This window comes from Vicugna pacos, chromosome 33 (genome assembly GCF_048564905.1).
Source record: "Vicugna pacos chromosome 33, VicPac4, whole genome shotgun sequence".
Taxonomy (NCBI): Eukaryota; Metazoa; Chordata; class Mammalia; order Artiodactyla; family Camelidae; genus Vicugna; species Vicugna pacos.
In genome coordinates, this window is record NC_133019.1 from 12,259,809 (window position 1) to 12,283,099 (window position 23,291).

Genomic DNA, 23,291 nt, shown 5'->3' on the forward strand with positions numbered 1-23,291 from the left:
CCTCCCCTCGCCTCTCTTTTTTTTTTTCATCTTCCTCTCTCAGCAAATCCATTTAAATGCAATTCTATTCTTAAAGCGCCCCTCTCATGCATGTCTAATGAATGTCAGGGAAATGCTATTACAATGGGGCCGAGGAGGATCCGATCGGCAGTGTGTGTACAAGTCATTTGAAAGGAAGCCTGGGAGCGCTCCAGTTTTATTACAGCATAATTAGAAATAAAATCTTGTTGCAATAGGAGAATGAGAGATGTGTGCTAATCCTGTGGTGGAGGAAGATAGAGATGTGTTTAAAGGAAAGGGCTCAGGGAGAGAGAACCAGCCACTGTCCCTCTGTCCCCCTCCACCAAGGCTCTCCTGCTTGCTCCCCTCCCCCAGACGCTCCATCCTCACCACCCCCACCAACACCCCACCCCTGTGACCCCCAGCTTCTTGGTGGCCACTCCAGAGACAATGCCAATCCCCTTCTAGAGCTCAGCTGCCCAAAGCAGTCAGTCTGCAGGGTCCTGGGGAGCTAAGCCTGATACCTCCCTGGAAATCCACACTCTCCCACCTATAAGAGGCCAGTTGTGAGCAGCTGGGAGGTGATGAGAATGATTGGCTTGGAGACTGAGACCCAGGTCAAGTTCTGAGTCCCCTTGCTTAGGAGAGTTATACATTCACTTATTCGTTCAGTCATTCAGTCATTCAACAACCACTAACCCACCTCGTATTACGTGCCAGGCACTGCGTTGGGTACATTCATTCACTTAATTAATTCTCATAGGAAACAGGTTCAGAGAGGTTCAGTGGCTCACCCAGCATCATCCAGCTCAGAAGGGGAACACAGTTCGAATCCCCCTTCTGACTCAAGCCAGGTTTTTTCTGCTCCACCATGTTATCCACTTGCTGGGTCCTCCTGAGACCTCAGACACCCATCCCCCGCAGTAACCCCATCTGCTGTAGAGCCCCAAAGGCAGAGATAAAGATGGGGCACCTGGCTTACCCCTCTTACAGGGCAGGCAGGGGCATCGCTCCATAGTCCCATGTCTTCTTCTCTGACCACTCGCCCTCTCACCTCAGAGGTGGTGGTGGTGGAGGATGGACAGGGGCCGCTTCCCCAGGCCCCCAGGGACCCATGTGGTACGTTTGGCCACCTACCCGGAGCCTGGCACGTCAAGGCCCTGCCCAGCCTGGCATCGAGCTTTGAAGGTGAATTTGAGACCAGGGTGTCTTCCCAAGGGCCTGGGAGTCCCTGAGCCAGGAAGCAGGTGGCGGACCTGCCACCTGCCACGTGGAGCTTATTATCTTGTGATGTCCCCTCTAGCTGGGCTGCCCACCAAGCTCCCGCTGTCTTCCCCTCGCTGTTTCAGCTGGCTGAGGTGGGCCAGAGGTTGCAGCTCTGCGTGCCTTGTGCAAGCTCAGATAGCGAAGGTCCCATCCATTCTGGCTCCTTGTGACCCAGATATGTCCCCTCTGCCTGCTTTCAATTCCGTGGGGAAAGAGCCCTCTCTCCTTGGTTTGCAGACGGCTGCCTTCCCACTATCATCACAGGGTCTTCCCTCAGTGCCCATGCATCCTGCTGTCTCTTCTTCTAAGGACACAAAGTCCTACTGGATTAGGGCCCCACTCTTGTGACCTCATTTAACCTGTATTACCTCTTTAAAGGTTCTAGTTCCCAGTACGGTCACACCTGGGGTTAAGGTTTTAATGTATGAATTTTATAGGGACACAAATCAGTCCATAACAGGGAGGATCCAGGACTTAGAACCAGCCAGGCCAGAGCTGGGACATGAATCCAAATCCCGAACTCACGGGCTGTGTGTTTCCACTATGCTTTAAATCTCTCCCCAGGGTCTGGGGTATAGGGCTAACAATCCTGGGAGTCCAGAGTCCAGGGGGAGCAGAGGAGGCCGAACAGAGCCTTCGCCTCCCTTGGACTTTTCAAACCCAGGCTGGCAGGTACCCCCAGGGCCCCCACCCTCAGCAGGAATAACAAAGGAGGGAAAGGAGGGAGCTCTGCAGAGCCAGCCTCAAATAGCTCCCAGCAGGCTGCCCTGGTGCTGGGGCCCTGACGGGGCTGATTTCTGCCAGCCCAGAAGTACTGATCACCCCCACCCACCCTGCCTCTGGGAGGAGGGAGCAGCCCTGCCATCGGGGTGAGTTATCTCATTAGTCTCATGAACCACCCACAGGCTCCAAGCGGCAGGATGACCACATTGTTTTTATAAATCTATATTGGATAGAGCAGGAACTGGTAACCTGATTGACTGCAATTTCTCTTTTGGAATTGGGAGGCCCCTGGGGGCCAGTCGAGGCATCCAGAGGCCACCCAGGGAAACTTTGAGCTGTGACAGATTAAATGTCTCTTCTCTCCCAAGACAGGTTGGTTTTTCTGCCCTGGCCAAAGCCTGATCTCAAAGCAAAATTCCATCCGTTCTTACCCCTGCTCTCCCTCCCCGACTCCACACCTCCTGTGGCCTCCTGGGAGCTTCCTTGTAAGGGTGGATCGAGGGGTGGTGCAGGCCAGGAATACAGGAATTCCACCACCCCCTCCCATCCCCAAGCTTCTGGCTTTCCTGCTTCAGGAAAGGCCAGGGAGGACGCTGCTGCCCCTGCTTCATTCAGTAATCCCTTTCCCTTGTTCTAGAGGCTGGAGTGGGATCTGTCCAGTTCATACGGTGCAGCAAACCCTCGGCTTCCTTCTCTGCCCAGCACCCTCTCCCCACCAACTCACCCTCACGTCTCGCTGAGAGCAGGGAGAGGGGGCCCCACCTTTGCGGAGTACAGATTTTCTCTTCCAGCCCTCTGGGGCCGCCAGAAGCCCTGAGGTTTCTGTCCATTACCTCTCCATGGCTCCTGCAGCTCTGAGGAGTCTCCAAGGCCCAGCTCTCTGACCTCTTAAAAAAAGACAGAAAAGATACTGTCGGCTCACTTAGCACCTGTGTACAGGGTCTCTGAGCTGCCCAGGAGGGCCTCCTTATTTCCAGCTCCTGAGAGGAAAGGGGAGACTTTGCAGGAGGCCTGACCACAGGGAGGGGTGGAGAGCCACCCCGACCCCAGTGGCCCCCAGCCCTCCACCTCCCTGAGATGGAACCGCTCATGCTGACAGTTAACGAGCACCACCTATGTGCTGAAGGCTTTCTTACACAGTAACTCATCTTTCATTTAATTCTCCCAACAACTCTGTGACCTAAGTCCTGTTTATTATCTCCATTTTCCTGAAGGAGAAATGGGACTCAGGTAAGTCTGGTGTGATCCCAGAGGCATCAGTTATGAGAGAAGGGGCCTTACGAGTTTATCTAGTCAGTGGTTCTCCACCCTGGCTTCACGTGACATCACCCAAAAAGCTTTTTTAAATGCTAATGCCCAAACCACACCCCCAGAGATTCTGAGTTTAATTCTAAAAGCTCCTTAGATGACTCTAATGTACAAACAGTTAAAAACACACACCTACTCCAGCTCTTCCCTCTTTATACAGACGGAAAAATTGAGGGTCAGAGAGGACTGGACTTCCCTAAGGTCACCCTGTTATCAGTTTCCCAGGGCCGCATTAACAAATTACTGCAAACTGGGTGGCTTAAAGCAACAGAGATTCCTTGTGTCCCAGCTGTGGAGGCCAGAAGTCCAAAATCAAGGTGTGGGCCGGGCGCGCTCCCTCTGCAGACCCTAGGGGAGGGTCCTCCCTTGCTTCGCACCTAGCTTCTGGGGTCACTGGACATCTTTGACTTTTCTTTGCTCGTAGGTGCATCACTCCAATCTGTGCCTCTGTCTTGACATGGCACCCGCCCTGTGTGTGCACCTGTGTCCAAATTTCCCTCTTCTTCTAAGGACACCAGTCCTACTGGATTTAGGATCTAACCTAAGCCAGTATGGCCTCATTTTAACTTGATTTTATTTGCATTCACAAGTTCTGGGTCAACATTAATTTGGAAGAGACACTAACCCAGTGTATACCCCATCATTAGTGGCCAAGCTAGGGCTCCAACTCAAGTCTCCTAAGTTCCAGGACTGGGCTTATCCTCCACCGCGGGGTGGCTTGGCCCCTTTTAATCCTCGTCTTCTCACTAATGGCTTCCATTGAGCTCCCTCCTCATCCTTCACTAGCCCCCAGCACTTAAGGCCAAACCTTTCCTGGTAGAAGGATATTGCCTTCTAACTGTGGAATCCCAGAGAGCAGAGACCAAGTTCAAGACTTCTCCGTGGAGCCCTTTCTGGTACCTAGAGATGCTTCATAAAGACTTTAAATTGAGCCAAACTGAATTGAATGGATGAATGCTCCTTCATGAGGAGGTGAGGACCCCACTGACAGAAGCTACCAAGCAGAGGCTGGCTGGATGTGTGTCCCCATAAGAGGTGCTGTTATTCTAGGAGAGTCAGCCTAGCACAGAGCTTTGGAGGAGCATTGGAAGTAGACTAATGGTCCAGGCTCTACCACTTATCAGCTGTGTGACTGTGGGTGGGTTATTCAACCTCTCTGTGCTTTGGTTAGTAGTAACAGTAATATCCATTTCAAAGCAGTGTGGGGAGTAAATGGGATACTGTTTATAAAGCCTTTGGCCTAACATGTAATAGGTGCTCAATAAATATTGAGCTTTACGAAAAGGAGAGGCCTGCTCCAGATCAGCAGGGGAAAGGCTAGGGAAGCTGGCGTGTGCGAGTAATAATAAAAAGAAGGAAAGGATTGATTAACCACGCACAGCGCTTCCCTGGTCATCGGCGTGCTCACAGATGACACCGCAGACTTTGAGGTAACAGTCAAGCAGCACCAGTGGCAGAGTCCACGTTTAGACACAGTTCCGTGTCCCACTCCTAGAGCCCAGGGGAAAGTGACCCTCCAGTGGATACCTGTAGGGACGCAACTGGCATTTGGGATTGGAACATTGTTGTTACTCTAAGCTGACCGCTAAATGCCATTAGTGCCCCCCAGGTGTAGAGTCAACCAAAAATGATCCCGGACACACATGTCCAAATGGCCTTCAGAATGGGGGCTAGACACGATGGTCTTGGCCGCCACTCTGCCCTTCCTGCAGCTGGACACAGCCTACCCCAAGGAGGAGGAGCCAAGATACGGGATATCGGCTCCTCTACCCAGTCCTAGACGGCTGGTCCCATTTGGGCTGCCAGACTGCCAGGGCACCCCTTTGGAGCCAGCTTTGGAGGCCAGCCGTGTTTGGAGCCCCAGTCCCTCTGAACCCCCCACCAAATGGCTGTGCCTCCTCCTCTCTCTATACGGTACACCGCTCACTCCACAGGCCCCATTCTCCTTCCTTCCCCAGCAGGGCCCATCATCTGATTCTCATCAAACATGCAGAACTGATGTTGCACAAGTCCCCCCCAGTGGGGATTAACATAATACCCCTGATTTCTCCTTCCCCTCTTGCTTGCTCTGCATCCCCCTGGCTGTGGCCCGCCTTTGTTTCAGGAAGAGCGATACACTGTATCTGGAAATGTTACTGCAATTAAATATGCACAAGAAGGGGGAAGGGAGGGGGGAAATGAGGACAATGAAGGATGTGAAACATCAGATGCAGCAGCTGCTTGTTGCTATAGAAACCCCAGCTCCCCACCACCATCACTGCAGCACCCCTCCCCAGCTTAAAATTCCTGAGGGCCAAGCACATCATTGTCAACACCATTGTCATCGTCCTGGGGATAACATGGTCCTCCCTGTCCAGGCCGGAGCACTTGTGGTTGCTAGGGTTGATTTTAGGGATTTTCTTGCTTTTCGTTATCCCACCACTACCACCACCACCACCACCTCCAACCCTGGTACCTCTGACTGGCAGCAACACCCTCCAGTAGTTCTGCATTCCAGTCCCAGTTACATAATAAATGACGACAGAGCTTCCGCCTTTGACTTTGCGATGTCACAACATGGAGACAAAACGGCACATGCAGAATCAGGCTGGGGAGCCAGGCTTTCTCTGCACTTCCTGTGGATCTTCTGACTGCTGGCAGTGGTGCCTGGCTCCCTCCTGCTTCCTTTTCATCTTTTACCCACAGCACTGAGTGGGGGTCTACAGGGTGTGGTCTGTGCGTTGGAGGGGGCAGGGAGGGGGTCCAGAAGCTCCAAGCAGGCTACCAGCTGGCCAAGTGTCCATGTAGGGAGACCTCAACAAAATGCCACTCAATAGGGATCCATGTGAAGTCCCAGACCTGGCCAGGTGTTCAAGGGTGGAGAGCAAGAAAGTGGCCTAGCAGCAGCTCACAGACACACGACCAGGGCCTTTAGCTAAGGACAAGCAGAGTAAGAAGCAGTGGTGTAATGGGGCTGCCTCCCACTCCCACTCCATTACCCCTAGAAAGTTAATGCAGCTGAGGCTGCTGGCTGGTACCCTGGCTCTCCTCCACCCTGGTCAGATAAGCTGATCCCCACCACTTGGCAAAGTGCTTGGCACATAGTAGGTTTAGTCCTGTACGAAGATACATGGGAGGGAGGGCGGGAGGGAGGGAGGAGGGGAAGGAGAGAGGGAGGGAGGGAGGGAGAGAGGGAAAATTCGGAGATTTGTAGGTAAATCAAAGTTTATTAAGAAGACAGGAGACCAACCAGATTAATGAAGTTATTTGAAACCATACTAAGTAACTATTAAAAACTATAATCCTAAGACTGCTTAGCCTGAAGAAACATCAAACGGCATGCCAGCTGCCTTGTGGTTCGTGAGGCAGTGTAACATGGATTTAGGTTGGTTCTGTAGGGGTCCAATGAGTAGAACATAGTATCTCTCCATGGAGAGAGACACAAGAGACCAATGTGACCAAGGAAGATCTCTCTAAAAGTCAGAGCTGTCGACTTTGGAATGGGCCACTGATTGCAGTAGTGAGTTCCCCACCCCTGGAGGTATTCAAATAAAGGCCGGACAAGCTTTGTCAAAGATGTGGTCAAGCACATGCAGCTTTCAGCCCTGCAATTCTACAGCGTTCGTTGTTGGAAAGTCTGCTTTGATGAAGTCCCTGTCTGCAGGTGCTGAGGTCTTGAACTTGTGCTTGGAGGGGTGGTCAGAGCGCTTGTCAGTGGTTGAGAGGGCTCGTTCAACCCCCAGGTGGGAGGAAGCAGACCTCTAAATAATACAATTTGAAGGGCATGGGCTACCGCAAAACATTTCCCTATGAAAGCCTGACAGTCCAGTGTTAGCAGGTCCTTCTTGTGAGGTCATCCTTACCCCGTCCCCAGCAGCTTTCTTGCAAGTCATTATCACTGTCCTGATTCTGATGCCCCCTCTGCTGGGAATGGCAGCCTGAGGTCTTCTGTGGCCACGGTGGGGGGGGGGGGTCACCCCGCCCCTAGAGAGCAGGCAGAGGGACTCAAGGTTAGCTTCTCAGCCTCCTCCTGGCTGGGTCTTGAGAGGGAGGCCATGAGCTTAGAGAGTCCCAAAGCCAAAGGCAAGCCTCTCCCCAACTCTCAGGTCTACATTCTCCCCTTTTAAGATCAGTCCTGATTAATTCAGAGTTTGCCTTAGACCTTGGACAAGAAAACCCACTCTACCTCGGAGTGGAGTCTTCTAATCAGCCAAATGGGTATACTCTGTCCTTTCCCCGTCTCTATGAGTCCTGGCAGTGAGACTGTGGAGAGGGCAGGGAAAGTAGCCGGCACCTTTGCCTTGCACAAAATGGTTTTAAGAACTGTATGATGAATTAGTATCTCAAATCTGCATTGTCACACCCGCACTCCTGGTGCGGCTTAGCCTCAATAACTGTTTCTGGGGTGAATAGGAATGCAGATTAACAGAAAAGGATATAGGCTTGTGTTTGGCTCAATGCAAGGGGAGAGCTGGGAGCCGGAAGGCCTGAACTCTGATCTACTTACCGACTATGTGACTTAAAAATGGAGACAACACTTCTAACAGTTGTAAGAACAACAAGCAATGAATGTTAAAGCTTTGCAAGCTCTTGCAAAGAGATAGGAAAGATGAGGACTAATATTCACTAAGTGAGCACTTACTGTATGCCAGATACTTCATTATTTTTTTCATTACATCCACTCCAGGAAGTGTTATTTGCTCCCTGTTACACCAATAAGGCTCAGAGAGGTTAAGTAAATTTCCCAAGGTCACACAGCTAATAAGTGAAAGAATCACATTGGAACCCAGATCTCGGGTCTGACTCTCAAGCCCCACACCTTCCCATAAAATGCTGAAGCATCTGCACTTAAAGGATAATTACCGTAATATCTATCTGTTTGCACATAGAAAATCCTCATCTACTAGAGACGCTCCCCTGCCTTTGGGGCTGCACCAACTTCACCCCCTTGCTTTCCCCATCACCTCCCCTCCCCTGGGCAACAATCCTGGGCTGAGAGAAGGCCAGCTGCAGGTCTGAGTTGTGTCTGGGGGTGTGCCCAGCCAGGGGAGTAATGAACTGTGTCCTGATTATGTCTCCAGAAAACAGGTTTTTTATTACTTCCCACGGCGGGCTGTACATCTCTGACGTGCAGAAGGAGGACGCCCTCTCCACCTACCGCTGCATCACCAAGCACAAGTACAGTGGGGAGACCCGGCAGAGCAACGGAGCCCGCCTCTCCGTGACAGGTAGGTGAGAGGGCTGCGGAGGGAGGGCGCCAGCCCGCCCCTGAGACGGGGCGGGCATGTCTGCACCGTGGACCAGGGAGTCGGCTCTGTACTTAGGGGATGCCGAAAAGAAGATTAAAGAACACAGGTACAGAAACCACTGGGGCAGACCTTGTCTGGTTTGGTTTTGGGTGTCCTTCAGATAAGGACTCTACAGATGAATTCTTTTCAGAAGTCTGTACCTGAGAAGCTTGACTCTCCTGAAGAACTGATATATCCTCTCTTTTTTGCCTTTGTTGCCAGGAAGCCCATAGATAAAATCTGTTGCTCAAACATAGCAGTGATTCAGTTTGATTTGGTTTGCTTTGATTTTTTGATTTGATTAGAGAGATCTTATATTTCCTGGTGTCTCTAAGTGTTCTTTAAGATTCAATTTTATCTATTTATGAATACGTATATATCTGTTATTATAGCCCACCTCACAACATTTGAAAGTAGACAAATAATGGGTAAAAATATATTTCTAAATTAAATAAAGGATTTTTATTCTGGAGTGATTGTAGCTTCTATGGAAGGATAGAAGCTGATATTTACTGAATCCTGCTGTGTGCCAAAAATTTCACTCACGTGCTCTTAGGCACCATAATAGGGTGAGGTGTCCACTGCACTCCCTATTTCTTTGGGTGAGAAAACTCAGTGAAGCCAAGCAACTTGCCCCAACTGTTTAATCAGTGGGAGGCACAACCAGAATTCACACTCTGAGCCCCCAGTGTCCTCCAGCTGTAGGCCCCCATGGAAGGGGCTAATTGAACACCACACACACACCCCAGTCCAGAGCAGGGAAGGGCACTTGGCGCTCTTCAGGGAAAGCATTCTGCAGTAGCGCTTTTTAAACTCCTGACAGCGATCCACAGACATCATAACCTATGCAGTGCACGCTGGTGTTTCCTACCTCGTGCATTGCAATGCACTCTGATATTTTTTATTCTGTTCTGTCCCATTTCAATTTCTCTAAATGCTGGTTGCAACTCACCAAATGGATTTCATAACTTCCTAACAGTTTGCGACCTGCAATTTGAAAATCTCTGCTCTTGAGGACTTGGAATTGGAGTGGCTTTGGGAGGGAAGGTAGACTGATAGTCAGAACACCAGGGTTTGGAAACAAACCCCACCATATCATGTAGCCTCTCTGGGTCTCTGAAACAGGAACTAGATTAAGTGACCGCTCAGATTCTGTTGACCTCTGACATTCTGCGGTTTGGTGATGACCTATCCCAACCAGCAGATGACTCTATTCAGGACTCCCTCTTAATTGGAGGCAAGTCCAGAAGAGTGAGAGCCAGGAGGGCAAGGAATCAGAGAGCCTGGCTAAGTAAATATTTGTGGAATTAGCCAATGCCCAGGGAAACTGTGCTGTCGTGTGGGGAGGAGACGGGGCTACACCATGTGGCCCCATCTTTGTGGCTAGACTTTGCAGTCTGCAGCCCAGTTCCCAAATGTGTCAGAGTGGTTCCCTTCCAAATTATAGAGACTTCTTTCTGTAGTGTTTTGCATCTCATTTGCATGCCTCTCATACAATGTGGGAAAGGCACAGAAATCCAGCCCTTTGCAGGCCTGCTCCTTCCCCCTGCACAGAAATTTAGCCCCTTCATCCTATTAATCTTACCTCCAAATTGAAATTTAGCCCCTTCATCCTATTAATCTTACCTCCACTTTGGAGGGAATACCTCCACCTTTTTTTAAGATAAAGTTAGTGTATTTTACCTGCAGCTCTTCCAATATAAACCAAATGTAAATGCTGATACTGAGAAGTATTAGGAAGAATTACTGATAGGTGTCAGAATACCATGCCTTCCAATCCAGCCTCAAAAAAAAAAAAACACTCTTTAAACTGGAGGATATGGCAACAATTCTCCTTCTGCTCTCATTGCCCCCGACACCCCGCTGGGTGGGAGGAGGATGGGAGATGCTCCCCAAAGACAAAGCCCAAATAGAGAAACAGAGATAGCAGAGATAGGGAGGTACCCAGCCAGACAAAAGGGGAGAGAGAAAGACAGAAACCTAACAGAGAGACAAGGACAGAGAAGATGACAGTGACAGGGTGAAGGAGACCTAGAAGAAGACAGAAGAAGTGGAGGGGAGCCGAGGGGAAGGGGCCCAGGAGTGACGCCGGCCCTGATGCGATGTGATATGATGTGACAAGACGATCTGCAAGCTGCTTGTCTCGGCAAAAATGCAACTGATACCCGAGCAGGCAGTGCAAAGGGGAGCTCGTGTTGGGGGGCTCAGGCCTCAGCCCCCAGCCTCACCTTTCAGATCCACTCTGAGTCAAGGGTGGGGGTCAGTCCTGAGCTGAGATGCCTTACTCCTTAGTGGCCAGAGCCCTGTGAACTCCTAGGGCTGGTGGCCGGGAAAAGCATCATCCTGCCCTGGCCAGAAGCTCCTGGGCCACCCACTGGATTCAAGGGCAAGGAGATGCCACTGCATGTCCTGGCAGAGCTAGGTCCCACCAAGGCACCTGGTGGCTGAGGAGACCTGAGCCCAGCACGCCCTCAAAGGACGGCCACCTCTCCTGTCCCAAGGCCCAAAGGCAAGAGGAAGGGGCAGGTTGATCTCCGTGGCATCGCCTTGTAGACGGTCCTTGGATGACGGCAACAACTACCCTTTGGGGCCTCTCAGCCCTTACCAAGTGTTTAAGGAAGAGGGAGGCGAAGGGTGGAAGGGAATGAGACGTATTGAAAAACGGACTTAGGAATCAAGTTGAAGTTTCAGTCTTAGCCCCACCACTCAGCAGCTGTAGAACCTGGCATAAAATAAATAATGTCTTCAAACCTCAGCTTCCCCATCTCGTAAAATGGGAGCGACAACATGCTCTCCTGGGGTTGCTGGGAGAATTAAACAGGATGCCACACGTAAACTGCTTCCTGTGGGGCCAGAAACCAAGGAAGCGCTCAGCAGGGCGTCACTGCTGACCTTGTTGTGGTCCTTGTGGCTGTTGTTCTATTGTTGCTGCATTGTTATTCCTAGCACATTTCGGGGAGGGGCAGTGGTGGGCAGGGGGATCGACTTTTATTCTTCTGTATTGCCCAAGGTAGAAGAGGAGGCAGTTACAAAAATATTCTAATATTCCCCTAAAATACAACCTAGTAACAACCATTCTATGCATCGAGATGCTTTTTAGGGTTTACCAAGTGCTTTCATGGGCATTAACTCAGAGGAAGAGGCACCATCATCTGCATTTATAAAGAAGGGAACCAGTGACCAGACAGGCTGAGAGACTAGACCAAGGTTCACCAGCTCACAGGGTGCCGATCCAGGTGCAGAAGCCATCTTCCATCACAGCACTGTCCTGACCACCCCCCACCCCCACCCTGAGCCCAGTCCAGCCTCAGCCCCAACCTACCCCAGCGAACCCCAGAGATTTCCCAGAGCCAGGCCACCTGTCTCCCCTAGCCCTGCACCGGCCCTGGCGGCACCCGATCCCCCCAGGCTGTCGCCGAACACGCCACAGCATTTTACTTCTGCTCTGGAGTAATGAAAGAGGTTTCTTTCCCTCAGAATTTAATTTCACGCCTGAGACTCGGTGATTAATTCCCTCCCCCCGCCCCTTCCTCCACCGCCCCGTCGGCCCCTCCGCTTGTAAATTCTGCGGTGTGCCACAGAATTTGTGTATTTTGCATCAATTAAGTGTCACATTGAGTAATTCTTCCCTGGCACTGGATTTGTTTATCCCAACCATTCCCACAGGGTTGTGGGGGGAAGAGGCCGCAGAAGCTGGCAGGGAGGGAGCGTGGCGGGTGCAGAATAGTAATCGCCCAGCACATCTGCGGAGCGGTGTGGCGTCAGTGGGCTCTTTGACATACAGTTTGCTTTGTTCCCACAACAGCCTTATGAGATCTGGAGGCATGTTATCACCTCCACATGCAGAGGAGGAAACTTGGGCTCTGGGAGATCAGAAGACTCACCCAAGGTCACACAGCTTATCTGTGATCCAGGCAGACTTGCACCTGGGTCTCCTGATTTCTCATCCCAGGCTCCTTGTGAAAAGCCATGCATGGTGGGAAAGGAGCAGAGAGTCTTCTAGAAAGTCTTTACCCAGCAGGGAGAATTCCTCGCCCAGCCCCTCTCTCAGGGAGCTGAGCTCAGGACAGAGGAAATTTCCCATGAGTCAAGGAGGGTCCCTACTGATGGTCAGCTGCTCTCTCCATTCCGTCTGGAGCGAAGTCCAGTATTAGATTATTCTGTCTCAGCCCCCGCATAGTGAACATGAGAGAGGGGGACTGGGTTTCGGATCTTGGCTCTGCAGTGTGATTCTGGGCCGGTCCTGCACCTCTCTGGTCTCAGGGTCTGCATCTGGGTGTGCTCTCCAAGGTCCTTAAGCCAGCTCTGCTACTCCATGAGCCTATGACGTTCTGCACAATGGAAAAATCAGACCACTGGCCCACCTCGTGCCCTCCTGCCCCTGTTCATCCTCCCTCAGATGTTAGTGGTCCAGCAGCCCTACTCTGTGCCAGGCACGGGGGACGTCGCCTCAAGGAGCTCGCCATCTGCCAGGGCAGACAGACACGAGGCCTGGTGCTAACTGTTGTTGGCAAGGGCCGCGGGGAAAGAGGCGGCAGTGGTTGCCTCTGGGAGGGACATGGGGTGGCTGGGTGCAGGGGTGAGGGGTACATCCTTTTCCCTGTCTGCTCATCTCTGCTTTCTGAAGTTTGACCATGTGCATCTATTGCCCTTTAACTTTTTTTTCCTTTCAAAAGAAAAGGTTGCTTGAAAAGAAAGGAAAAAGGAAATTTTATGGGAGTCCAATGAGAGTGGGCTGCGGGAGACATCCCAAAGGGGTGACATTGAAGCTGGTTTGTGAAAGATCAACAGGAATTGGCCAAGCAGAGCAGGCTAGCGGGGCACCCAGGTGGAGAACAGTGCAATGAGAGCGTGCCACGAGGGGGGACGAAGTGAGATCAGAAGGTGAGGGAGGCAGGCTAGGCCAGGGACCTGGCAGGGGCAAGATCACAGATCTTGATCGGGAGGCCTGATTCGGGATAAGCAGTGTGGATTGGTGTATGTAGGTAAACGGGGCCTATGGCGGTTTTACAGCAGGGGCAGGTCCCCACTGGGCAGAAAATCCAGGGAGGCCTTTTAGAACTAGACTGAGGCAGCAGCCAGAATGCTGCTCAGAAGTGGCACAGGCATCGCACACAGAATCCCACCAAAGGCCATGGCTTCTGCAGGGGAGGGCCTCAGTCCTCACAGTCACCGCTTTCTCTTGGTTTGGGAAGGCAGAGGAGAGGAGCATTGTTGGGGTGGCAGGTGTGTTTTGTAGAAGGCTTCCCTTCTGAATCCTTCTGGAATGGAAAGGCACTGCCTCCTCTGAGCCTGCCCAGATTGCAGGGGGGAGGAGACAGGATGCAACAGGGATGCCCATCCCTGATGGGGGCCTCCAGTCCAGTCTGAGTCCCAGATGGAGACTGGCCAGGAATTACAAAGCCAGGATGTCATGATTCTCACATCACCAGGACTGTTTGTGTGAAAGTCTCTCCCTCTCAGTGCCTCTTGCTGTTTCCCTTTTCCCCTCTATCTGTCTGTGTTTGTAGCCTGGTCTGCCCGCCATCCTCCCTGCTCCCAGCCCCTGCTCCCAGTCGTGCTTCTCAGGCCTCCGTCTGGCCTGAGAAAGAGATTTGGGCCCAGAGTCTGGGGCACAGGGAAACAGAGTGAGCTCTCCTGCACTGGGTATCACTCACTCCAGACATCAATTCTGGGTGCCTGCCTTCCCGCCCCCACTCAGGGCTGCCCAGGACCTCTCATGCTCTCTGCCTTCCAGACCCTGCCGAGTCAATCCCCACCATCCTGGACGGCTTCCATTCCCAGGAAGTGTGGGCCGGCCACACCGTGGAGCTGCCCTGCACCGCCTCTGGCTACCCCATCCCTGCCATCCGCTGGCTCAAGGATGGCCGACCCCTCCCAGCCGACAGCCGCTGGACCAAGCGCATCACGGGGCTGACCATCAGTGACCTGCGGACCGAGGACAGCGGCACCTACATTTGTGAGGTCACCAACACCTTCGGCTCTGCAGAGGCCACAGGCACCCTCACGGTCATTGGTGAGCAGGGGAGCCCCTCTTCCAGCCACAGTAACCATCGAAAGCACCACGTGTGATGGGGAGGGGCACGGGGGCAGCTGTACCTGCTCTGGCAGGCCCCAGGGGATGACTCTCTGGTTGGGAAAGGCAGGTTGGTGTCCTGGGGAAAGCACTGGGTTTGAAATCAGAAAATCTGCCTTTTGATTCTGACATAATCAGATAGTAACTGGCTTTGGGAAAATCATATAATCGTGATGATCACCTCCGTGCCCTTTTCTGTCAAAGGGGATGATAACCCAGGCCTTCCTACCTCCCAGAGCTTACGAGGATCAGAAGGTGATGTGATGAGCTCGTGGGCTTCTCAGCTTGTTGGGAGGAGGCAGTGTCTGTGCTAAAGTGCTAAAGGAAACGATGCTGATGTGAATCCACTAGAGGACACATAAACCCATCAGAGGTGACCTTCAGAATATTTAGCAATAATTGATAGGAGTACTGATCGATCAGAGCAGACACTGGGGGTAAACAACCAAGGCAGACTTTTTAGGACCTAACAGTTAGGCATTAACTCTGGTCCCTCCTGTTCCTGCCCTGTCCCAGAGCCCAGGGGTCCAGGGAGCCCACGTGGAAAGCAGGAGGCCTCCGTAGACCCCTGCTGCTGCTGAGCATCTGGAAGGGCAGAGAAGTCAAGGCAGAGGGGCTGAGGCCAGGGAGAGAACCCTGGAGGGGGTTCATGGAACCTGGGAGCATCCTTTGCACCCCCAGCCCCTCCCTCATGTGACCCAGTCTCAGGCTCCCATTTGCAAAGTGAAGAGGCCCCTTCTAGCTCTGGCTTCCGAGTCTGATTTCCTGAGTTCCCTGCTCTCGGGACTACAGGGAAGGCATTGGCAGCAGTGGGGCTGGGGTTTGGAGACCCTTGTGGGGTCTCACGCCTGTGCAGCAGCGATAGCCTGAGTCCCTGAACCTTGTACCTGATGGCATCATGAGGGCCTTTCAACCTGGGCAGTGGGAAGAGGCTGTCCCGAGGTGATCCCACCTCCATCCTGCAGAAAAGTTCCCTCTGCTGTGAAGACTGACCACAGATGCTCCCCTCCCGGCTCCCCACCTGTCTCGTGAACACAAAGCTGCAGGTCTACGGACCAGAGAACCACACAGAGCCCACCCCTTCCTGGGCTGACCTTCTGGCTTTGGTGTCCTGCCACCTTCAGCCTAGATATGAGCCCAGATTCCTCCCCACAGTCGAGAGGGTCCTGCCAGTTGGAGAACGTTTATTTGCCGTGCCAGGAAGAGACCCTCCCCGTGTGAATTCACTATGAAGCCAGAAGAGCAGAAAGAGCCCCAAGGGAAGCTCTTTCAGTGATAACAGTGCTGTGATACACCTGCTTAGGTTAAAAGGCTGGGAGCTTGGAGGCAGGAGGCTTCCTCTCGTACAAACAAGCCCGACCACAGAGTAGGCAGGTAAATGGACAAGGATCAGCACCCACTTCCTGTCCTAAGCACTGTCCAGAATTGTTTGGTCTAATATTACCTTCTTCCCCGCCCTGTCCTGCTACACACATACGCACAAACACAGACTCATATTCACATTCATACAGACACGCCATCTTAGGCTACCGATCAGGAGGGCTGCATACCCCCAGATCCTCAGAAAATTGGCAGACCTGACTCTGGGTCACTCGGCGCTCATAGCCCCTGCCTGTGTACGTCAGGCAGGCAGGTACTTACACACGCACACACACAGGCACGTGTGCTGAGATTTCCCACGCCCACTTCCCCATGCTCACGTGCACACATATATGGCGCCTTCAGACACACATATCCCTCTGCATAACATGCTCTCATCCTGGAACGCACACAGACATGCGATAAGTAGCTGTTTACAGCTGTAAGCACCCTCCACTGCTCCTGTGTGCACAGGTACCCCAGATCCTCCTCTGGGCTCCCCACCCTCCCCTACACTGGGCTTGGCTGGACAGCCAGGTTCTGGGGGAAGTGTCATGGCTTTTCTGTGTCTTCCATCCTCTTTGATAGCCCCTCTCTGCCAGGTTCATGAAGAGGAAAGTAATGCTTTTCATACTCCCCCTCATTCTGCCACCAAACCTCCCAGCCATCCTGCCGTGAAGCCCGTGCAGGGGCAGTGAGGAGAGAGCAGCTGGCTGGCAGGGCCCTGGGTGCCCTGGCTGGTGACTGGGACGAGCAAGATGCCATCTGCATCATTGTGCACTGACATCGCCTGTGTAGTGGGCAGAGGCTCTGGGAGCCACTAGGGAGAACAGAGAGTGAGCAGACTCGTGTGTGCTTTGACTGCGCCCACCAAGACAGGCCTGCCATGCCCCCCTCTCCTCAGTCTCGTTCACTGGGGATTGCAGGCTCCTGCAGGCCTCGGGCTCCTATACAGAACTCCAAGCTCGTGGAGATCAGAGAAGAGAGACTGGCTCGTGGCTGGTAACCAGCCAGCCAGCCAATCAATAAACATGACCCAGACAGCTGTAGGGATGTAAAGATGACAGACACTGCCCTGCTTTCAAGTGGCTCACAGTCCAGAGGGAGAGACAGACACAAAGTGGTGATCAGAAGACCCTGTGCTTAGTGTGGTGTTAGTTACACACAGGGCACCCCAGAAGAGAGATCCTTAACCCAGCCTGGGAGGGGAGTGGTGCCCGGGAAGGCTTCCTGGAAGAAATGCCACCTGATTTCAGTGTGAAAAGATGAGTAAGAATTAGGCAAAGAGGGCAAAGTATACTCTAGGTGAGGCCCTGGGTGTGCAGGAACCACAGGCAGGCTGCTGCCCTAGAGAAAACAGCTGAGAAGAGGGCCGGGTCCACAAGGGCCTTGATGGTGTTGAATGCCACTGAGTCGGGCACCGTGGGAGTTCCGAGCAGGGTAGTGGCTGGCTGCAGCGGGGAGGACTGATGGAGGGACACAGGGAAAAGGGAGGCGGAGGGGGGTACTGCAGCAGGACAGGGCGGTGTAGGGAGTTGACTGATGCATCTAAAGGAAGTCAGACCAGCAGAAGGTGGCGCCTGGTGATCTGCATAAGTATGGGAGACAGGTGGCTGGGCTACGGGGGCCTCCCTGGTTTCTGGGGGTGACAGCAAAGACGATGAGCCAGACAAGCTCTCGTCCTCCTCATGAGCCAGAAGGAGCTGCACAGCCCTGCCCAGGCGAGGGGCCCACATCAGGAAAGCACAAGCCATCAGAACGAGAGGTGCAGAGACACCTCCTGGCCTGACCAGGCCATTTAACAGATGCGTTAACTGAGGCCTAGAGCAAGGAATTCACTAGTCCCAGGACCCTCGACAAGGATTCTTGGAGGCAGAACCAGGGCCTCCTGAGTCCTGGGGCCATTTATGACCACAGCCCACCCCAAGCCACACTCCACTCACAGTGAGTCCTTTTTTTCTCCCTCCCCATTTCCCCTCACCTCGCCCCTGCCTGGCCCGGCCCAGACCCCCTTCATGTGACCCTGACACCAAAGAAGCTGAAGACCGGCATTGGCAGCACGGTCATCCTCTCCTGCACCCTGATGGGCTCCCCAGAGTTCAGCATCCGCTGGTACCGCAACACCGAGCTGGTGCTGCCCAACGAGGCCATCTCCATCCGTGGGCTCAGCAACGAGACCCTGCTCATCACCTCGGCCCAGAAGAGCCACTCTGGGGCCTACCAGTGCTTCGCCACCCGCAAGGCCCAGACCGCCCAGGACTTCGCCATCATCGTGCTCGAGGGTGAGCCGAGGAAGCTGGGTGGGTTCAGGGCTTCCACAGCCCGGCGGGGAGGCGCCCTGCCCCAGGCCCCGTCCCAGCCCTCCTGACAGAAGGCATTCATCCAGCACTCACAACACACAGGCAGGTGCCCGCTCTTATTTAATCCTCCCCAGGGCCTTGTGTGGGGATCCTTTTTTTTTTTTTTTATATTACCTATTTTGCAGTTTGGAAAAAAACTGAGGCTTCAGTCACCTGCCCAAGGTCACACAGCTCTGCGAAGGGACAAGGCTGGAATTTGAACTCAGGCCTCTTAACCATCATACTTGATTGCCTCTGCCCTTCGAAATTACTAGAATTTCACTATTAGAAGCGTCTTCTTTAGGGTCTTAAAGACTCTCAGTCTCCCAGAGGCCCTGGAAGGCTACCAGGAACCTCTGAACTCTTGAATCCTCTCCTAGCCTGGGGTCTCTTCACAGCAGGCCCTGTTTCTTACCACAAACCCAGGTTTCTTCCTGCTTCTCTCTCCCTTTAAAGCTGCCACCCCCTAGATTTCCTCACCCAGTACCTCTGTGTATGGTTGTTCAGGTTGTTCACTGAACAAGGTGCCCAACCAAGAGGGTGAGGACTGAAATCCAGCTTTCACTCCACTGATCAAGCCATGACCCTACACCAAGCTGCGACCACCCAGAGGAGGCACCTCTTATTTGTACAAAGATGAAGCAGGGGTTTGAGAAGGCCCGATCCTTACCGACAAATTTAGTGGTTCCCCAGCTCCTTTGTCGCTCCTAAAACCAAAACCAAAACATGCGTAATCCTATTCCTTCCAAGGACTTTTCACTATGGTAACAAAGACACCAAACCCAGGCAAACCCCACGGGCATCAGTCTCCCTGTTACAGCCCGTGGGTCCTCGTCCCTCAGGAAGTGGGACGTGAGAGGTGACTACCCATCGAACCTGAGCCCTCGCCCCTCGCCAGTGCCCAGCAAACTGCCCTTCTCAGCCCCCACCTCTTCTTGTTCTGCCCAATCTCCGCTCTCTCTCCCCACTGAGGAAGCCCAGCAGCTGGGTGCAGACTAGTGGGAAATGGGTGCCTTTCACCTCAGGGGACCTCCCGTCTGAACTACTCCCCACCCAGGGGAGACCACCCCACCACCCAGCACATTTTCTCTCTGAGGGGCTGCCCCCTCACAGTAGGTGAGATTGTGAGCTCTTAGAGGACAGCCAGGGCTGGCCAGTTCAGACCAGGGAATATGGAAAATGAGGCTTGTGGGAGGGCGGAGAGTGGGAGGGGCAATGAGCTGGAAGGGAGGGACAGCCAGAGAGGGAGGGCCGGGGAGAGAGGCAGGGGAGAGGCCAAAGGCCGTCACCCCCCAGCAGGCAGTCCCAGCTCTGCCAGGCACCAGGCTCTCCCTGGATTGGAGACATGAGTCTCCCCCAGAAATAGGGCCAGGGGCTGGCAGCCTGGGTTAACATCAGCATTTGGGTGTGAAATGCGGGTGGGATGGAGAGTGCCACACTGCATTTGCCTTGCTTTCACTTTTTTTTTTTACTTTTTTTGTGTTTTACTTTTTCAAGGACCTAGCACCTATTTTAATCCTTTACAACTATCCTTTGTGGAAGATGGTCAGGGTTAATGATTACATTCCCCCATGATCCAGCGGGGAAGTGGGGGCCCCTGGGGGAGGGTTAATTAACTGGACAGGTTATCCTATTCAAGGTTATTCTGCTAACCAAGACTTTAGCCCCATCACAGATCCCCACCACTACCATCACTGCCTCTGGGGAGCTTCCATTTTAAGCCTCAAACTTTTGCTAACAGGACAACAGCACCACCACTGCTCCTGCTGGAATGAGGGCTGGAATCGAAATCCAGACGTCCAGCCCGGTCGGGACCTGGTTCCACATATAGTTAACCTCTGAGCTTCTAAGTCTTTATTAATAAAGGGAGGAGAAAGAAGCAGAAAAGAGAAAGTTGAGAGGAGCTAACATTAATTAAGAACTTGTAAAGTGCTGTGTAAGCATCTCTAATGCATTAATTCATTTCCTCCTCGCAGCATCAGTACCAGGAGGATATAATCGTTATCCCTTTTATCTCCATCCTCTACAGAGGGGAGGTGGAAAGACTCAGAGAGGTTAAGTAACTTGCCCCAAAGACACAGAGCTTACAGGTGGTTGAGGGATGATTCAAATCCAGGAGTCTTCATTCACATGCAGCAGGAATGGGCACCAAACAGGGTTTTGTGGATAGTGCATGAATCGAGGTACACGGAAGTTCTTTGTTAGTATTATGGCCGCTGCTTTGCCTCCTCCCCTTGACAAGGTGGGGTGCCTGGTGGGACGGTCTCTCTGTGGCTCGGTGACCCTGAAGGGGGCTCCTCGCTCCCTGCAGACGGCACGCCCCGCATCGTCTCGTCCTTCAGCGAGAAGGTGGTCAACCCCGGGGAGCAGTTCTCACTGATGTGCGCGGCCAAGGGCGCCCCGCCCCCCACTGTCACCTGGGCCCTGGATGACGAGCCCATCGTGCGAGACGGAAGCCACCGCACCAACCAGTACACCATGTCCGACGGCACCACCATCAGCCACATGAATGTCACGGGGCCCCAGATCCGCGACGGGGGCGTGTACCGGTGCACCGCACGGAACTCGGTGGGCAGTGCTGAATATCAGGCGCGAATAAACGTAAGAGGTGCCTGTCTACATTTAAATATCAGAATAGGCTTTTGAGTTCCTTTGCCATCTCTGTGGTTACCATTATTCTTGTGGTGATTAATACTTCTTATTAATCGTCATTTTGAGTTTAGTAGAGGTCTCTCTCCTCTTTGTCTCCCTTTTCCCTGCCCTCTGCAAGTCACATCATCCATTCTTGTGTGTGAGTGTCTGGTACAGTTTGCCCCCTTTGCGTTCCCACCCCCTCCCCCCTTCACCCCTCCCACAGTCCTGCCCCCCCTCCCACTCCTCCCCATCAATCTGGCCCCAGGTACACTAAACATCCCACTAGGGCCTTGCAAGGACAGGGGTAAGGAAGGAGCAGCAGGGCCAGGCTTGCCCTCTGACAAGGATGCCACTGAAGCAATATCCCGGTGTCCTCCCACTGAGCCGCCCTCCAGATGCTCCAGGAGGTGTAAGCAGCCAGAAGCCAGGGCACCATCTCTCAGTCCACCATCCTCTGACTCCCCTTACTCAGCCATCAAGAGTAGGGGACTGAGGCTGGGTGGGGGTACCCCAAGGCAGGTACCTCCCAAAGCAGGGGAGGGAGTCCTCAAAGTGGCCATCTCCATGCCTCAGTTCTTCAATGTTGCTGTGGTGAGAATAGAGGTTCCTCTGAAGCTTTTTGCAGCCCCATGGGGTCAGACTAGTCCTCACCTGACACTACCAGTGAGCCCTGATCCAAGAGCAGAAGAGGAACAGGGGAGTGGGAGAGATGGGGCACTGGTCAAGGAGGGCTTTGGGTTGCCACGGGAACAAGGGGGGCAGTTCATGCTAAATTCACCTGTGCCAGGTCTCCAGCTCCACAGCAAATGTGGCCTCCCTTTGTCCACCCTCCCGCCCTCTCTGAATTGGAAAGGAACAGAGCTGCAGGGTCGTGGGAGTTGCCCTGGTCCAGCCCCTCATCTACTGGGTGGCGAGCCAGAAGCCAGAGTTTCTGGTACCCACTCCAGCACTATCCAGGCCTGATGGCTCTGAGCCCCCTTTACAACACCCACATGGCTGTCTGCCCAGCTGACCTAGCTGATGACACTCCCTCCCTTCTGCCAGTGTGATCAGAGCCTCTCTTTTATATCCACTTCTCAGAGGCCCGCACAACATATTTACCTGTCAAAAGACAACCATCAACTCATCCAATGAAGACCTTCCTATTGTCCCTTAAATATTTAATGTGTCTAAGATCCTTTTTAGTACAAGACCATTATGAGCGAATTGAATGAAAATAACAAAATCTCCACATTTTCATTTTAACCCCCAAATCTTCATCTCCTCATAAATGAGGACTCACCCTCCCAAATCCCAGTCACTTCTTGGTGAGGCTTCAGTTGGCTCCTCTAGCCCAACCCATTAGGGGAATGGATTCTTGCCCCGGGCATGAATCAAACGTGTCTGTTTGCAACTATTTGAAGTTCATAACAGTGTGTTCTGGAGAGACCACAGGTGCCCCCATTCCCAGCATTCCCAGCCTCTGCCTTTATTTAGCCTTGTGAAAAAGGCCTCCCTCCCACCCCACCCCCTGCCAAATTTCCATCTCTTAAGAGTTTCCGAGGCCAAGCAACTGAGAAGCGCATCACGGGGCAGTGTCTGGCTGTCCCTGGCTAACCACACCATTGCTCCTCCTCTCCTCCTCCCTCCTGACTCCTGCCCAGGCCCCCCCAGCATCCGGGCGATGAGGAACATCACAGCTGTCGCTGGGAGGGACACCCTTATCAACTGCAGGGTCATCGGCTACCCCTACTACTCGATCAAGTGGTACAAGGATGCCCTGCTGCTGCCTGACAACCACCGCCAGGTGGTGTTTGAGAACGGGACCCTCAAGCTGACGGATGTGCAGAAGGGCATGGACGAAGGGGAGTACCTGTGCAGCGTCCTCATCCAGCCCCAGCTCTCCATCAGCCAGAGTGTCCACGTGGCCGTCAAAGGTAGGCTCCCGCCCCAAACCAGAGCCCTCCTAGTCACCCAGGATTGCTGGCCTCTCTCCAGCCGGCCGCTCGGGCCGCAGCAAGCAATCCTGAGTGAGTGGAAGGCCAAGAAAGATAGGGCTTCAGAGTCTGGGGAAAAGGGGACACGGTGGAAGGTTGCAGGGGACACAAGACAGCCGTGAGTAACCTCTACACCCAGGTTCGCTCTGTGGGCTGCAGGTGAAGGCAGCATTGACCCGGGGACGTGAGGGGTCAGTGACACACAAAGAGGAGTCAGGTCACCTGAGCAAGAGGCCCAGGTCAGATAGGGCACGCTTATTGTTCCCCTGATGTCAGCATGGAGCCATCCAGAACTCAGCAGGGCCCGCCAGAGATCAGCAAGTAGAGGGGCAGGGGACAGGAG

At 53.2% G+C, this 23,291-nt stretch overlaps 1 protein-coding gene across 1 annotated transcript in view; it reads left to right on the plus strand.

Moving 5' to 3' along the window:
* DSCAML1 (DS cell adhesion molecule like 1) overlaps positions 1–23,291 on the plus strand; it is a 314,095-nt gene that overhangs the window by 219,155 nt on the left and 71,649 nt on the right. Inside the window, exons 4-8 of the mRNA XM_072954182.1 lie at positions 8,358–8,504; positions 14,302–14,580; positions 18,006–18,281; positions 20,650–20,946; positions 22,616–22,888. Coding sequence (XP_072810283.1) covers positions 8,358–8,504; positions 14,302–14,580; positions 18,006–18,281; positions 20,650–20,946; positions 22,616–22,888 — 1,272 coding nt within the window. The remainder of the gene's footprint in view (positions 1–8,357; positions 8,505–14,301; positions 14,581–18,005; positions 18,282–20,649; positions 20,947–22,615; positions 22,889–23,291) is intronic.